The following is an 18,950-nucleotide window of genomic DNA, read 5'->3' on the forward strand; positions in this document are numbered from 1 at the left end:
ACCTTCAATAACTAAACAAAAGAGAAGAAACCAATGTTTATTCTTCCATATTATTAAGATTTAATATACCAAAATTTTGTACAATACTTTAATTTTATTTCAAACCAAACCAAACTTCAAAATTTTTTGACCCAAGCACATAAAGTAAGCATCCTGGTAAAGATGAATCACTTTAATAATAGTGGAGTGCCACAGGATCCACAAACGTATACTTCATTTGAATTTTGCTTTAAACTTGTGTGTCAGTCGGTAGTTACCTTGTTTTTTTTTTGGATAATCCAATTCCGTGTCATTTACTAGTTCAGAACTCGGTAACCACGAAATAGTATCGTAATCTAATCATAGTGTGGAAATGTGAGTTTAGGCCCTACAACTTTTTTAATTGGAACGCATATGCTGTTCTACCGATATGTTTTAAGAAAACATATCTCTGAAATTATTCACGTTTGAAACCGCTTGTTTCTAGGTCAACCTTTTAGTCGTGAATATTAGGCGGCCATTCCTCAGCTGATGCTTGTTCTCCAACAATAACGTGTTTACCTTTGTATATTAACCTATTTCCTCCCAGCGTTGCGAAAACGCAACGCACTTTCATTCGATTCTAGAGAAGGCTCGGTTACATGTAACATAATTACAGCTGTGACAAAACAACAGGTTTTGCTTTTTACCGGCAGTTAAGGAAAAATGCTCATAAAACTCGATTTTACCTCTATTAACGACTGACCTATTAATCAGTGTTAGTAAGAATCGGTTGCTTGCCAAAAAAAACTTTGTTTCATAATTTTGATTATTTTTGTAATTTTAAGATAGGTTTTGAGCTTTGCGTTGCGAAAACGCAACGCTAGGAAGAAACGATATTCAAAATTTGCAACGGGAACGTTTGTTTTCGTTCGTTCGCTGCGGTGTTTCATTTGATGTAGTTGCTTTTTAGTAAACAAATGAATGTAAATCTTATCTTTCGCTTGTTTAAAATGTCTAGGAAACATTATAAAAGTTTACATAACATAGAATTCGCAGCTTCAAACACTGGTGGCAGATGGAGCAGCCATTGTGATAAGAGCGTAATAAAATTGTTAAAGTACCTTTGCCTCCGGAATATCTGGAGGAATTGAGTGACAGCAACGACAGTTTCATGGACCCATATTTAATGTTACAACCTTTCCGGAACGTGTTGGTAGGCATTTAATCATCTGTGATGATATGCATATAGCATTCAAACTGCATACTATGCGTCTAGTGCAAAGATGGTCTCCAACCCAAATGTTTCAATACTTTATATATAAAAATGGATTTCTGTCTGTCTGTCTGTCGGGATGTTCCTTATAGAATCAAAAACTACTGAACCAATCGGCGCGAAAATTTGCATGTAGAGGTTTTTGGGGCCAGGAAAGGTTTTAGTGATGGTTAGAGACCCCTCCCCCACTAAGAGGGGGGATCCAATACAAATGAAACACAAATTACTGCATAACTCGAGAACTAATCAAGCAAATAGAACAAAACTTGACATGTGGGTGTTTTTGGTGACAAGAATTTATTCTATGGTAAATTGGGACCCCTCCCCTCTTTAGAAAGGGAATTATGACTCCTCTCCCCTTTAAGAGGGGGGGTTTCCATACAAATGACAAATGAAATACAAATTTCCTCATAATTCGAGAACTAATCAAGCAAATGGAACCAAATTTGGCAAGTGAAGGCTTTCGAGGGCAAGAATATTTTCTATGGTGAATTAGGACCCCTCCCCACTTTAAGAGGGGGGGCTCCTGTACCAATGAAATACAAATTTCCTCATAACTCGAGAACTAATCAAGCAAATGGAACCAAATTTGACATGTAGGTATTTTTGGAGGCAAGAATATTTTCTATGGCGAATTAGGACCCTTCCCCACTTTAAGAGGGGGAGCTTCTACACAAATGAAATACAAATTTCCTCATAATTCGAGAACTAATCAAGCAAGTGGAACCATATTTGGCATGTGGGTTTTTTCTATAGTGAATTAGGACCCCTCCCCACTTTAGGAGGAGGAGCTCCTATACAAATGAAATACAAATTTCCTCATAACTCGAGAATTAATCAAGCGAATGGAACCAAATTTGACATGTAAGTGGTTTTGGAGGCTAGATTTTTTTCTATGGTGAATTGAGACCCCTCTCCACTTTAGAAAGCGAGTTATGACCCATCTCCCCTTTAAGAGGGTAGGCTTCCATACAAATTAAATGCAAATTTTCTCTTATCTCGAGAAATAATCAAGCAAATGGAACCGATTTGGCATGTGGGAGTTTTAGATGGCAGAAATTTTTCTATGGTGAATTACGACCCCTTCACCTTTTAAGAGGGGGGCTCCCATACAAATGAAATACAAATTTCCTTATAATTTGAATACTAATCAAGCAAATAGAACCAAATTTGGCATGTGGGGCTTTTAGGGGGCAGAAATTTTTTCTATGATGAATTAAGACCCCTCCCCTATTTAGCAGGGAGGGGCTCCCATACAAATGAAATTCAAATTTCCTTATAACTTGAGAACTAATTAAGCAAATGGAACCAAATTTGGCATGTGGGAGATTTTGGAGTCTTGAATTTATTTTATGGTTGTTAGAGACCTCTCACCCCAGTGGTAGGGAGATATGGACTCTCATACAAATAAGACAGATTTTTTTGCGAAACTCAAAAACTAATTGAACTCGAGAAATTCGAGACTCTTCTATAAAACATTAGTCAATAACAAGACCACAAAAACTATCTATAGTAACACTAGATCATTCAGGACGAGACGGCCGTGAGTGTTGCCGGCGACCCGCCGTCGGAAGCGCCGCCCACTGGGGGGAGGCAACTCCCCGCAGAAATCACTACTGTCTAGGTTTATTTGTTTTCCTAGGTCTACCTGGGTTTCCTGGAACGAGCGACAGCGAGTAAGGAGAGGATCGCGAAATGGTACTTTCCGCTTAAGGTTTTTCGCAAAATGATATTCGGCGAAACGTTGTACAATCATGGCGAATATTACTATCCGCTTTCTGGCTATGCAAAGAGGGGACATGGGAGTTGTTTTCTACTTTACTGTGAGGAAAAATTGCAAATTTGTATATTAAACTGCCCATTCCTGGTAACTAATAAGCATTAACATTACAGCAAATCAGCGTATCTGGCATTTTATACTGCACGTTATTGTATGTTAGCTTTTTGACTGCATAGGTGTTGTAAATTGGCGTCCAAAATTGTATTCAAATTCTTCGTGTCGGTAATTAGCTGTAAATTAGCATTGTCAGCACTATAAGAAGGTTATCAGTAAAGTAGCTGTATATTTTGCCAAAATAGCATTTAAGTAGCATTTAAGGCGACTTAAATGCTTATTGGCCTACATTTGAATAGCATTGGTGATGCGTATTGGTTACCTGGGATGCTTTCATAGTTACGTAACTGGCAAAATGAATCATCTAAGGTTGAACTCCTCAGAAACTTGCAAAACTCGAGATTGTGACAAAGATCATCCGAGATTCATGATTTATGTACAACACAGGTTAATTTGTGGCAATACGAAGTTTGTCGGGTCAGCTAGTCTATCATAAAACATAACATGTAATACTCTAAGTCGTTTATTCAATCTTTATCAATACTAAAAATCACAAAAAAATCCCAAATTTGATTTAACGGTAAAAAAGTATGAAGTATTTATATGAATAATAATGAAGATATGCAAAAACGGTATACCCTTAACGCCCAGCGTTGCGTTTTCGCAACGTAGCGTTGCGGGACACAGGGTCAAAATTAAAAATACATGTCGGCGGCTTTTTCTTAGTTGACCTAAGAGAGAATTTTCCTAAAAGTTTCAACTTTCTATCCCTGCTGGGAAAAGTGTGGGACTTAATGGGTTAAGGATGCAAACTATATCAAAAATTTCAAATAGATCATTGACATCCTTTCTGCATGCATCCAAAAAAACTATCTCTTTGAGTTTTACGTACCCAACATTCAAAAAATAAGGTATGCACTTGGACACTACAGAATAAAACGACCAATTTGAACTCCCGAAAGCACCGATAGCTGATATTCCGGTGTGTCTAATTTGTCGTATTTCTATTTTTATCTTATCTAATACCTATGACCGGAAAAAATAATCCCACTGCAATTCGGAATATCTTCGTCAAAAGAGGTAGGGTATGTTGCTAGATCGTCATAATTGTCTATTCCCGTCCTATCCAACACAAATTATTAAAAATATCAGCATTTTTATGACATACAACGCAAAACTAGTTATTCCCTAATAATTTACTTTGTTGTCTATCAGACGCGATCAATCAAAGTGAGCTGAGATCTATTTAAATGTTTTTTATCATTAAAGAAGTCCTACTAGCCAAATTTTCTACGTTTTTTCGTGCGACGAAGAAGACAGTGTCGACTAATCGTTTTAATTTCCGTCATTCATAAATGAAAATAACTCACGCAAGGCATTGTCGTTATTCTACTTCCAGGAGAACTTGCCTGACCTGCAGAAATTTTGTAGAATAACATTTGTCATGCCATCCCACACAAATACAATCGCGTTAGCTTCGTAAACATTGTTGTGATTTTTAGTTCGGACGATGAAAAATTTTGATGGACGGATTTTAAAACGGTACGACGAATTTTAGAAATAAAGTTAGTTGCGTAATTTCCATAATATGCTTTAATAGTCGCTTTTCAGTGATTTGAAAGTTCACGGATCGGAAGGTAAGTGTGTTTTAGTCAAATCAGCACAAGAACTTTTGAAGTATTCATTATCCATCCATCCATCCAACAAATGATGAAAATTAGAATGGCTTGACTTATTACGACGGGAAAAAGAAAAAACCTTACTGAATGTTACTCACATATTGTTTGATTGAATTTTGTCTCAATCTAATTCGGTTCTTTTATAACAAATTGAATTAAGATGGAACAAAATTTAAAGCAAATGAAGCCAAAAGTCTGATTGTAAGCACCCTAATTTTCGGTCAAGCAAAATAGCTGCCTGTGAATTGCAGCAGGAATCAGAAAGCTTAATTTGTGAAAGAAAGTTGATCAAGACTAAAGGGATAAAGCGCCAAACAGAATGCTGCGTCAACGCGTCCGTCAGCATTGTTCTGAATCTTAAAGTACTCCATAAACTATTTATGCTATTTAAAAGATTAGATCGAGAAAATAAAATACTCCGGAGAAAACGGCATGGTCCCAAATTTATGCATGCACAAATATCTGTATTTATGGCAGCTCTGAACAGGCCTCGAGAAGCTGCGAAGCTGATGCGTCGGTGGCCACCATCGTTCACGTTGATGTGCAGGCTATGGGGCCATATATACAGGCCCATGTGTGCAGGCTATATATAATACATATTATACTAGCTGACCCGACAAACTTCGTATTGCTACAAATTAAACTGTGTTGTACATAAATCGTGAATCTCGGATGACCTTTGTCACAATCTTGAGTTTTGCAAGTTTTTTGGGGAGTTCATGGGTGTTTTAATATACAAATTTTCCTCACAGTAAAGTAGAAAACAACTCCCCCCATTTCTTAGCCTGATAAAATAAAGCGGATAGCATTTAAACATTCGCCATCATTGCAAACCATTTCGCCGAATACCATTTGGCGGAACACCAATTCTCAGTTGACCATAACGCGGAATACAGAGTTTCGCAGAATACCATTTCGCGAAAAACCTTACGCGGGATGTACCATTTTACGGAAAATCTTTTCGGAGAAAGTAGGTACCATTTCGAAGGGGTGACCCAACTGAAGGAAAGTAATAGAGGTCAGTAGATCTAGGAAAATAAATAAACCTAGATAGAGGTGATCTAGAGGCCCTGCAGTGGCCGGTGCTTCCGACGGGAAGTCGCCGGCAACACTCGCAGCCTGTGGCCGTCTCGCGCTGAATTGCCTAATGTTAGTATTGATAGTTTTTGGTGGTCTTGTTATTGATTAATGTTTTATGAAAGTCTAAAATTTCTGGAGTTCGATTAGTTTTTGAGTGACGCGAAAATTTCTGTTTCATTTGTATGAGAGTCCTTATCCCCCTACCACAGCACCCACACGTCATATTTGGTTCCATTTGCTTGATTAGTACTCGAGTTATGAGGAAATTTGTATTTCATTTGTATGGGAGCCCCCCACTGCTCCTAATTCATCATAGAAAAAATTCATGCCTCCAAAAACACCCACATGCCAAATATGGTTCCATTTGATTAATTAGTTTTCGAGTTATGAGGAAATTTGTATTTCATTTGTATATGAGCCCCCCCCCCTCATAAAGTGGGGAGGGGTCTCAAGCCACCATAGAAAAAATTCTTGTCTCCAAAAACACCCACATGTAAAGTTTTGTTCCATTTGCTTGATTCTCGAGTTATGCAGAAATTTGTGTTTCATTTGTATGGGAGCCCCCCCTCTTAGTGGGAGGAAGGGTCTCGAATCATCATAAGAACCTTCCCTGGCCACAAAAACTCCAATATGGAAATTTTCACGTCGATCGGTTCAATAGTTTTCGATTGCATAAGGAACAATCAGGCAGACAGTCAGAAATCCATTTTTATAGGTATAGATTTGTATGGAAGCCCCCCCCCCCTCTTAGTGGGGGGAGGGATCTCTAACCATCATAAGAACCTTCCCTGGCACCAAAAACCCCTACATGCAAATTTTCACTCCGATCGATTCAATAGTTTTCGATTCTATAAGGAACATAGAGCAGACAGAAATCCATTTTTATAGACATAGATTTGTATGGGAGGCCCCCCCTCTTAGTGGGGGGAGGGGTCTTCTGCCATCGAGAGAACCTTCCTTAGCCTCAAAAACCCCTACATGCAAATTTACACGCCGATCGGTTCAGTAGTTTTCGTTTGTATAAGGAACATAGGGACAGACAGACAGACAGGCAGAAATCCTTTTTATAGGTATAGATTATATATACCTTTTCCCTGCTAGAGATGTCCTTTAGTCGTTCGATTAATTCAACTAATCGAATAACAAAACATATTCGAATATTTTTTAATTGAATAGGATAACGACACCACAAATCGCCACTTTTTCAGACAGCAAACAAGAAAATCGAGATTCATTGACATACAGTTCCATATCAATGAGAATTGTTTGGGCTATATTAAACAGAAATATTTTTGCTATGTTTTCAGCATAAAACATTGGCCCAAATATTTAAAAAAATCGTTGTCAATGTAAAATTTCTGATGCATGTTGAGGGACCAGTTTTCGACCCCCAAGATCCAGTTTTCGCCATTTCTGTGCTCCAGTTTTCGCTACCCCCAGAAGCATTGTTTATATCTTGTTCTAGTCTGAAGATCCATTTATCTTTATATTTTTCCGAAAAATAGAATTAATTTTCAGTTGAATAGTCAAAACAGAGTAGATTTTCGTTAAGAAATAACCGCATCACTGGTTCCCGCCATGTGGTTAGGAACGGTCCATTGATATTCGCTAATTGTGAAAAGTGGTTCACGTTTAAATCATTTCTATATGATGACCCCGTTCCGTTACCCTACTACTGGCACGAATAGAAGAATAAATCGATTAGTGAAGACAACGTTCATCGATTAATCGAATAATCGACGTGAATGCTAACCGCTTACCTGGATTGACCACATTAAAGTCATGGATATTTATCATAATGATTTAAAGTCTGCTATCTGTGCTAATATATGGCGGATTGAAAGAGACTGGTAATGAGGTAATGAGAAAATTATAGCATGAATTACATGCTCCTTTACATAAAAATGCTTCAACCATTAAGTCGTTAGTACTACAATAACTACAGTAATTCTCGACCAAAATTAGGTTATTAATTGTCAAATAACATACATAAGAATTTAAACTATTTATCTTTCTACGAAAACTAAAAAAATTGTCTTATTACAAGAATTGGTTTGCATGGCGAAGCGTTATACAATGTACAATAAATGATAAGTGTTGTTACATTTTGGCCATATGATTCACTATATACTATAAAAGTATTATTTGTACAACTTTTAGAATGAAAAAAGTTTATCGAATAAATTAACATGGGTTTGCGAATTAATCCTGGATGACATTCTCAGTGTCTTTGACCTTAACCTTATAACGGGTAACATCATGTAATTGACCAAACTCGTGATTTTTAGTACCGTGATAACCGGATTCGAACCCTTATAATCTCAGATTATAGCTTGGTTCGACCCATGCACCTTCCAGCATTGGACAAAAAGTAGGAGTCACAACGACAACTTGTTAAGCGTAGCTACCTATTACCCCCCCTCCTTTCCACGCTTTCCCATCTATTCTCAAACAATCCTTCTTCATTACTTTCCCTTACCATCCCTTCATCAATTGTAGAACCATCGTTTCAAAAAAATATTAATATATGCCTGACCGCATTTCAAGGTCATGAATAAAATCACGAGGTTTGGTTAAGAAACTCTGTCCGGACTCTGTACCGGCACAGAGATCTTTTCGCCGTTCTCAATATCAGAATTTGCAATTGCTCTCCTTTCGTGCAACAATAATGCTCCAGGGTTAGACGGAATTAAATTCAAATTGTTGAAATATATACCTAACTCTGCCAAAAGGCGTCTATTGAACCTGCTTAATAGGTTCCTTCAGCTAAATATTGTTCCGTATGGCTGGAGACAGGTGAAAGTTATTGCCATTCGAAAACCAGGAAAACCAGCCTCCGACCACAATTCGTACAGGCCGATTGCAATGCTCTCCTGTATCCGGAAATTGATGGAGAAAATGATCTTTTAAATTGAATTACTTTCAAATACTCAATTTGGCTTTCGCAAAGGTAAAGGAACAAACGATTGCTTAGCGTTGCTTTCTACAGAAATACAACTCGCTTTTGCTCGTAAAGAGGAAATGGCATCCGTATTCTTGGATATCAAAGGAGCTTTTGATTCAGTTTCCGTGGAAGTCTTAACCGAGAAGGTTCATTCACGAGGGCTTTCACCGAACTTGAATAATTTTCTGCTCAATTTGTTGTCAGAAAAACACATGCTTGTTAAACATGACGATCTGACAACCTCCCGAATCAGCTACATGGGCCTCCCCCAGGGCTCTTGTTTAAGTCCTCTGTTGTATAATTTCTACGTTAACGACATTGACGAATGTCTTGCTAACCCATGCACGCTAAAACAACTTGCTGACGATAGCGTTGTATCCGTAACGGGAAACAAAAGCGATGATCTGCAAGGTCCTCTGCAAGATACTTTGGACAATTTGCCCAGCTGGGCTCTTCAGCTTGGTATCGATTTCTCCCCGGAGAAAACTGAGCTGGTCGTTTTCTCACGGAAGCATAATCCAGTACCAATGAGGTTTAAAAAGGTGTGGCAGATGAAGACATTTGATGGTATTAGTAGCGAAAAATCAGAAAACGACGTCAAACTACAAAAACAAGCCGTGTCGGACAATGGGGTTTGTTTTTGGAGTTTAACGTCACGCTTCATCGTGATTGGTCGATTTACGATTCCACCCACACCATGATGAAATTTCTTCATTGCACTAACATCACTTAACCACCATTGCCACACCTGTATATATCACATTGATCCAGTACAACTGCAACTTCTACTAATGTGTAGAACGATCTTGCAGGTTTTAGTCACAAAATATCTCGGGGTCTGGTTCGATTCTAAATGCACTTGGGCATGCCATATTAGGTATCTGAAACAAAAATGCCAACAGAGGATCAATTTTCTCCGTACAATAACCGGGAACTGGTGGGGCGCCCATCCAGGAGATCTTTAAAGGTTGTGCCAAATAACGATACTGTCGGTTCTCGAATACGGTTGTTTCTGTTTCGGCTCCGCCGCGAACACGCATATTATTAAGCTAGAGAGAATACAGTATTGTTGTTTGCGTATTGCCTTAGGATGTATGCAATCGACACATACGATGAGTCTCGAAGTGCTGGCTGGTGTTCTTCCCTTGAAACACCGCTTTTGGGAACTGTCCTACCGTCTGCTCATTCGATGTGAGGTTATGAACCCATTAGTGATTTGTAATTTCGAGAGGCTTGTCGAACTTCAATTTCAGTCTAGATTCATGACTTTATATTTCGATTACATGGCTCAAGATATCAGCCCTTCTTTATACACTTCCTTTTGTGTCGCATCGCAAGATACTTCTGATTCTGCTATATTCTTCGATATCACCATGAAAGAAGACATAATTGGTATCCCGGATCAAATTCGTGCACTTGAGATCCCTAAGATTTTCTTCAATAAATTCGTAAACGTTAGTTCCGATAAAATGTTTTTTACTGATTGATCTAAGCATAATGAGTCCACTGGCTTCGGTGTCTTCCATGCTTCTTACAAACTCGATGCTCCTGCTTCTGTGTACGTGGCAGAATTGGGCGCAATTCACCACGCTCTAGGGATTATCGAAACCATGTCCATAGACCACTATTTTATCTTTACAGATAGTCTCAGTGCTATTGAGGCCCTTCGCTCAATGAAGCCTGCAAAGCACTCTCCGTATTTCTTGGGGAAAATACGAGAGCTTTCAAAAACTTTGTCAGGGAAAAATACCAAGTTACTTTAACGTGGGTCCCCTGTCACTGTTCCATTCCGGGCAATGAAAGGGCTGACTCATTAGCTAAGGTGGGCGCAACCGAAGGCGAAATTTGTTGTAGACCAATTGCCGATAATGAATTTTTTAGCATTTTGCGCCAGAGAGCGCTCATCAGCTGGCAATCCTCATGAAATAAAGGAGAACTGGGACGGTGGCTATATTCCATTACTCCTAAGGTATCGACGAAAGCGTGGTTCAAGGGGTTGGATATGGGTCGAGACTTCATTCGTTTGATATCCAGGCTCATGTCCAACCACCATACGTTAAACTCGCATCTCTACCGAATGGGACTTGCAGAGAGCAATCACTGCGTTTGTGGCGATGTCTATCACGACATCGAGCATATTATATGGTCGTGTTCCGAATTTTGTGATGTCAGGTCCCAGCTAACAGATTCCCGTCGGGCCCGAGGAAGACAACCAAACGTGCCGGTGCGAGACATTCTGGCGAGCAGGGATCTTCAGTACATGACTCTGGTTTATAACTTTCTAAAGAAAATAGACGTAAGAATTTAATACGCTCTTGTATAATTCGCAGACCAACCATCCCAACGATTCCCACGTACCAATGCCACCCCAATGAACACACATTAACTCTAACGTTTCCACGAAGTACGCTGAAAAGCACCTTATCTATTGGACCCTGCCCATCGCAAATGAAAGAAAATAATAATAAGCTTCGAACCCTTGAACCTATCCGCCTATCCCTCCTTGTCCTCCAGCTTTGGGATATAAGTAATTAAACCATACTAACCCCAGTAAATCGGGTAATGACATGATAAATGACATGATAAAAAAAAATTGCTGTCGAATGTTATGATAGAAAAAAAAATATATATTTTGTAAGCTCAAGTATTATAAATATCGCATTTTAAATTAGGCCATTACAAATATTTTATAAAGTTTTTTTCCTTCCGATGTTCGGCCACTGAAGGGGGGGGGGGGGGGGGAGGAGGGGGCGAAAAAAAAACAAAGTGAATTTTTTAATTGGCAAAAAAACATGGATTTTAAGATGGATATTTTAGGTTTAAACGTGAAAACCGAATCTATACTTGTTTATAATATATATGTTATTATTTTCTATGTAAAAATATAGGAAAAAAGACAAAATCGAAGGGAAATTTTTTTGGACGATTTTTGGAAATTCCATTGTTAGAATTTTCATTTCTGTTTCGTGCTAGAAGCGTTAATTCAACTCGGAGACTCATTTTTCGAGTTTTTCAGACTGTAGAGCCCAGAGACAATTGATTTAATAAAAAGAAATTTGACTCATATCCTACAAATTATTTTTTTGCCCCCCGATTTTTTAAGCCAATTTCCAAGGGGGGGGGGGGGGTGACAAAAACTTTAAATATGATTTGCAATGGCCTTAATTAACGGCAATGATTACTAAGTCATTAAACAGTACGCAGCGCATACAGCGTGCAACGATTTCAAAGAGCGATTGAACTGATTAAACAGTCGATTTGACCAAATATGTTTTTCGGTGATAAGTATGAATTGTGATGCAAGCTTTTTCATTAAGAAAGAACCTTGCCCAAATTATTTCCAGTGCACATTTTGTCAATTTTCTGTAGTGATGAAACCTAACTAAACCATGTAGCATATGTACCATTTTTACGAGGCGCATTGCGATAACAGTATGGACATTATCTATTTCAAAACCTATACGATTGATTTTAACAGCCAAAACTCTCTCCTAGCCAAAGGTATTGCTCTGCTATTAAAATGGTGACCCAACCATGCGACATTCTCTTACTTGGTAGATTCTGGTCGTTTCTGTATTATAGTCGCATTTATGACTATTCTATAAATTTTTACAATCGCGAATGCAATTTATAAAGTTGCAAAAAACACAAATATTACAATAGCTTAGAAGCTTTCTGAAGATGCTAAAATTAAATGATAAATTAAATAGTGTGCGCGAAGAAGTAAACTTGTTTGTTTTTCCATTACATTTAATATATAATACAAACTTTTTTACGTTACCGTCCTGTTTTATATATCCAGTTTCCTTTTCAGTGCATACAAGAGATCTTATGTGCTATATTTACATTTATATAAATGTAATTCGAAATAAATAAAGCAGCTAATTGCACGCAGCCAAACATAAGAATTAAAACTTACAAACTGATACTAGAGAAATAAAAGGTAATTAAATTTTTATAGCATAAAAAACGACAAACGCAAGCTTATTAAAAATATAAACAATTCAAACAAATATTATAGCAGGTGTATTGAAAGGTGATAAATAATCTGATCAAAATTAGTCACACTCTAATCAGAAATGGCATCAAAGCATCCACCATTTTTATTATAATTAGATGCAAAGTTTACATCTCCGAACAAACATAAGGCATAAGTGGAACAAACTGAAATGATATATTTTGGTCTTACCTTACGATTGACTCTGTCAATTTGTCTGTTCTGATTTTCGAGTTCAGATCCCATATCCAGGGCCATGTTTCGCAAATTACCGATCATTGTATTAACCTGTCCCATGTTTTCTTCCATCTCGTCTTCACGCGCGTCGTTGGTTATTCTTTGAAAAGAGGCATATAAAATTTTATTTCTTGATTTCGGAACTGATGGATCTTCTTCTACCACTACCGCCAACATTCCCGTTTTTAGTATGTTGGTTAAAATATATATACAGCAACTTCATAAAAAAGTACTGCCAAATTTTAAAATGCTTCGGTTTTGTTCAAATGTCGGTACGTGTTCTGCTCCGCTTGACACCATTGCAATGATTCGATAGGTCTATTACAAAGAATTGAAATTAGTTCTGAACTGCCCATGGATTCATAGTTGACGTAAAAGTCAAAATGACCAAAATGTACTTTTTCAAACAACATTTGTTTGTTCGAAAATATTCTAGAAATTTGGGGAAATAGAGCTACTCTGCATAGTTGACGTAACTTGCCGCATAATCATCTAGCATAGCAACCTGCTTTTCACGGGTTTTACGCCAAGTTATGAGAATAAACAGTCTGTTTATTCGCATAAATGGACGTATGTATTTTTTGAATACAATAAACGAGGAATGAATCACAAAACCCCATAGGCCCTCTTTTGACTAATAATCTCCACTAAATTGACAGATTATTTGATTGAAAAAGTATGCAGTTAAGATTATATGGCCTTAAACATTTTTCTCGATAAAAGTGCGTGTTTTTGGATGAACCATTGGTAGAAGCATTGTCTTTGGTTGTTTTACAATGCTTTAATGTTGCTGTATATTAACATACACAATTTTCGGCTATGTTATGGTTTTTAATCAAATTTGAATGTGGGTCCTACTTGCCCCGGTAAATGAGGCAAGTGGGACCTAAACGCCATGATTTGGAAAATTCCCTTAGATTCATTTCATGTAAATCGATAGTCCATTTTTATAATTGATGCGTCGAAGTGATACCACAGAAGAGTTTCTATGCTGCAAGCTGCAAGAATTTTAAAATAATCAGAGGTGTGCAGTCGAATATACCATAACTATGCAATTTTTAGGTCCCACTTGCCCCGGGGTACCTTATCCCAAATCAAAACATACGGGTGAAAACAAACTAACCATACAAGATTTGAACAAAATCGGAGCTCTTTGAAATTTCGATAGAACTTTTTTTTATCAAATTGGTGTATGTATGTATTTACTTATAAGATGTACATAATTAATAAAATATATAAGATGGTGTTCAGGAGATTCCTCCAAAATACCACGGTTTAAGTTACGAAACGAAACAGTAGAGTAGGATCCGTATTCTATCATTGTGAAAGTATATGTGTTAGTTGAATCTTTGCCAGATCACTATAAAATAACAAAATAGAATCTTTAGAATATTTCTTAAAAATATTAGATTCGGAGTAGGGTTGCGGAGCTACAAATACAGAAATCGGCTGATCGGCATATTACTCAACACCGAAACACGTGAGCAATTATTGGTACTAATAATCCATAATGCAAAGTAAACATACACAAAAAAGGAATAGCTAATTAGATTAGCAAATAAGCCTTCACTGGTTTCTTGCACATACTGTTCAATTTAAATTTATTCTGTCTTTACTTCTTCGTAATTAATTTTTTTTTTATTTGTTCAACGTTTAGTTGCAAAGATTGTTCGCTAACTTTAGAATGTGGTATGTATTAAGAAAAACATTTTATTTTCATAGAACTATTCATTATCAGTACGGTCAACTTTCACTCGTTGGGCTATCTTGAAGTGGGCTACGTTTAATTTGGGTTCCCGTTAATTGGGTTATAGGAGGCCATCCAAAACTTCATTTCTGACAGTGTATTTTTTCTTCCGAGAGGCTCTTGGAAGATATAATATATAATATAATAATATTTGAAATATTATTTCAAATGCAGAAAATAGGGCATATAGTCTTAGCAACTGGCCTTACACTTAAAGCTGTCAAAACAGCTCGAACGAGAAAGAAGATGAAGTAATGTAGAAAATAATTTATATAGAAAATATCAAAATTAATTGAATGGTATACAATTGCATTATGTCGTTTAGCATCATTTTAGCATTACGGTAAAACAGTTAAAAATACCTCCATTGTCATATGAAATTCTACTGCATTAAGTATATTAATGCTAAGGAAAGTGCTAACACATTTGAATCTTAGTAACTCGCTAGCTAAAAAGTTAGCGGTCAGCTGATTAGCGGTGCCTAACTCTAGCAAATGGCTTTTGTTGTAATATTTTTATCTGGCTTTATTATTTTAGTCTGGTCTGCTCGACAGGCCTGAGTATTTATTATACAACGTAGCAGTGTGCATGGAAGTAGTGGGGTAAAAGCAATCAAATGCAACCAAGACTACCGAAATAAATTGGACCCCATTTTTATACACTTTATGGTATTGACATTAGTTTGAATAAAAATAACATTGTAATATTAATCTAAAGCGACCTGCCTTATTCGAAACAGATGTATTATGTTTTGATAAGTCTATGAGTTTTTTGTTTGTTTTGAAAATAAATTATCTGAACTATATTTGCAGACAAAATTTTCCAACTAACGTTGACCTGATCATGAAATCGTTCAGAGAAGCCCAAACTGTAAACTCTGTCATTATCAAAGCAATTGGCAAAGATTCAACATGATTTTGAAGCTGGTTGTAATTTAAATGTCAATCATTTAAGTTGACGATAAAATACAACATCAATCATTTGACAAACACAAGAAATACCTTCCAATGTAACCGGCTTGTGGTCCTAGTCCATTACGGTCGTCCATAACTCTTTGTGGTTGATTGTTCACAACTTTACCATCGTCGTTACCTTTCCAAGTTCCGTCGTCTTCCTTAAAAGATGCGCTCCTAAGGCGAAGATGATAATGGTCGATAGAATATGAAATAAGTCATTAGTTTTTTTTTTAGGAAATTGTATCCTAAAGCAACCTTCTTTTACTATTGTTGGAAAAACTAAAGATTTACAGACGCATAATTTGACTTATTTCGAATGTCGATTAGTTCCATTGCTACGAGTAGATTAGAAGAAAGTATATTAGTATAAATGGTCATACTTATTGCATGGTAGTACACAAATGCCGCAGCATTTCTCCATTCCGCTGAGATTCTTTTCGGCTTCTCGCATGTCGGCATTTATTTGGTCCATACCCTCCTCAATGCGGTCCAGTTGCTCTGTAGAATCATGAAATCCAGTCATGTCACACGAATAAATTCAAATGAAAGCATTAGAAATTGTCATTCAACTAGAAATAAATTTGGGTTATTTGATGGATTGAGTAGATGGACGTTATTTTTTCAACATGAAAAAGCATTGTGTGCATGGTTTATGAGCGTAATATAACAAAAAAGACTAATAATTGTGCTTTTGCTAGAAGATTCCAATCGTATGGTGTAGGAATATAGTAACTCGATAAGAAGTATTCAAAATATAACAACTGTTCTTCATTGAAAAGTATAAAATGATTGAAGGAAATCTAAAGACGAATCAATTTAATAAAACACATGCAAATTGTTTCTATTCGCGAATGATGAAAAGGAAAACAGTTACTTTTATAGAAAAAATTAGTAGTACAATAGGCAAAGTAAAAATATTTCTACTTTATCGTTGACCGGTAATTGTAAAAAGACATTTGATTTCTAGCTATTGAAATAGCGAGTATTTATTACAGATGAAGGATAATGTGTTTGTAGTAAAATTGTTATTTAGAAGTGTATGTTAAGGTAAGGGAATCCAAAACACAAAGTTCAACACAAACGGTTAGTAAATACTGGGACAAGTATGTGATTCTTTCAAATATTCTGGTAGATTACTTCAATGTTCTTGCAACTGTTAGAGTGAAAGAAAAATCATGTATTGTTATCTCTGATAACGCAACCAGCCTACATAGTGTTTCATAGTGACAAAATAACACAACTTTTAGGTTAACTAACGTATCACAGATTAGCAGTGTTGTTATGATAAAATTGCTTTCTAGCCGTTCAGTTCTTCCAACAATAAAAAAAAATTTTATTGAGTTGAAAACTTGAAATTAGAGATTGCATCAATATGTCAAGGTTATGCATTTCAAACTATATGTACATAGTAAACGAAATAAGATAAATTATACACGACTTTTTACCGGTAAACAAAATCTTACAAAAATCAACAAACTAAGTATGAATAAAATAATCAAATACTTAATAGTAAGAAAGATTAAAGTTGTGTTTTTTTCTGAATACAATGTAACGTATGTTATTACTCACTTGTGGTGGATCTACATTGAGAAATAGTTGTATTTTGTGATGGAGTTCTTTTTGATATATAATTGTAAGGCAATAAGAAGCAGAGTTTGCGTTAGTTGTTCGATGTGGAAAATTTATGTGCGGTGCTGTTTAAGTTCTGTTGCTAATCGTAAAATCAAAATGATTACATATTACAATTGAAATACTTTACTATCTGTAGTCTTGGTTTGTTAGTGAAATGATTTTTCAAGTTTTTGTGCTCGCTCTGAACGTTGTACATTGTAGTGATTTGTGATTAAAATTTTGTTTTGTCCACTGTTGCTTGGCCTACATATGGTATCAACTCATTAATTGAATTTAAGAATAATATTGAGTTTGATTATAGAAAAGATAAAATAGTTGATAATTAGATCTCGAAATTTATTTAAGTGTAGCCCTATGATGTGATGCCTTCATGCTCAACATATTTTATTTCATTGTAGAATTTTCTTCCTTACCCTTAAATTTTGGTTCTTAGTAATAGCATTGTGCGAAGCTTTTGCTTTCTTCAAATTAAAAAGGAAAACCACCAATAAAACCCAGCTTTTCAAAGACCTATGTATACCAGGCAGGCATAAAAAATTTTGATTTTAGCGCATTGGTGACATTCCTTTGCAAACTAATTTGTATTGAAAACAAAAACTATTCGCAGGCTCGGTTGATTGTTAATGTTAGTACAGAAGATAACAAGCAGTTAATGTCTTACCTCCTTGCTCATCCAGCATAACGATGGTACGCATTCCCACTTCAGTGCTCTAGATCAGAAAATATTACAAATTGCGTCTTAGCAAGTACCGTATCATTTAAGTAACTAAAATCTTAAGTTACTTAGAGCTATGTTTGTATTTCGTAAAAATGACAAAATCGTTCTGAATACAATTATCTGCTGACTGAACCATGTTTAGCCGTCATTTTATAATTGTTATTACATCAGTATTACATATGTGTATCAATTTATAAAAGCCTCACTCACTAATCACTACAATTTTGCACACTTGTACTTTGCTTTGCTTTGCTGCTTATTCTTCTTAAGCAGATAATTATAACTAACTTCATATTGCAACATGTTAAGTCGATCTTTCAAGTTGAAACTTCATAGAATTTATAACAGACGTAGCTTACCGCCTTGCTTACAGACAATGAATCAACGATTTAGATCCCGCTTCTTCGCTCTACAATTGGGACAGGAAAGAGGAAAAAATATCAAACTAATGCTAACTATACATAACTTCATCATCCAATATACCAAACAGTTTTATTTTAATTACAGTTATTTTTACACATTTTAACTCTCTGAAGTACATAATTAACTTAAAACAAATCCGGCAGATGATTTCACATCCACTTGGATATCGAACCAACTCTTTAACTAAATATACATTTTGTTGTAAGTGTAGACTGAACTAATGTAAAATGAAACAAATATCACAACAAAAACAAGCACTCTAAATTCCTACAATGACAATAACAGAAACATAATCATATAGCTAAGAACGACAAAGATTACATAACTAAATTCGCACTTCCAAAATTTAGCGGCTAATGAAAGCAATTGGCAAAAGTTTTTTACAATAAAAACTCTAAATATACTTTGGAAAGATATTTGAATTATTATCTGATTATTTGAAATGTGTTTTCAAAGCCTAAAATAACAA

At 36.1% G+C, this 18,950-nt stretch overlaps 1 protein-coding gene across 3 annotated transcripts in view; it reads right to left on the minus strand.

Annotated features, from left to right (window-relative positions):
* LOC128732476 (synaptosomal-associated protein 25) overlaps positions 1-18,950 on the minus strand; it is a 105,415-nt gene that overhangs the window by 14,939 nt on the left and 71,526 nt on the right. For all 3 annotated transcript variants that reach the window (XM_053825731.1, XM_053825733.1, XM_053825732.1), the window contains exons 4-7: positions 18,002-18,050; positions 16,089-16,206; positions 15,754-15,882; positions 12,961-13,105 (exon numbers count right to left, since the gene is read on the minus strand). In XM_053825731.1, coding sequence (XP_053681706.1) covers positions 12,961-13,105; positions 15,754-15,882; positions 16,089-16,206; positions 18,002-18,050 — 441 coding nt within the window. The remainder of the gene's footprint in view (positions 1-12,960; positions 13,106-15,753; positions 15,883-16,088; positions 16,207-18,001; positions 18,051-18,950) is intronic.

Source organism: Sabethes cyaneus, chromosome 1 (genome assembly GCF_943734655.1).
Source record: "Sabethes cyaneus chromosome 1, idSabCyanKW18_F2, whole genome shotgun sequence".
In the NCBI taxonomy this organism is placed as follows: Eukaryota; Metazoa; Arthropoda; class Insecta; order Diptera; family Culicidae; genus Sabethes; species Sabethes cyaneus.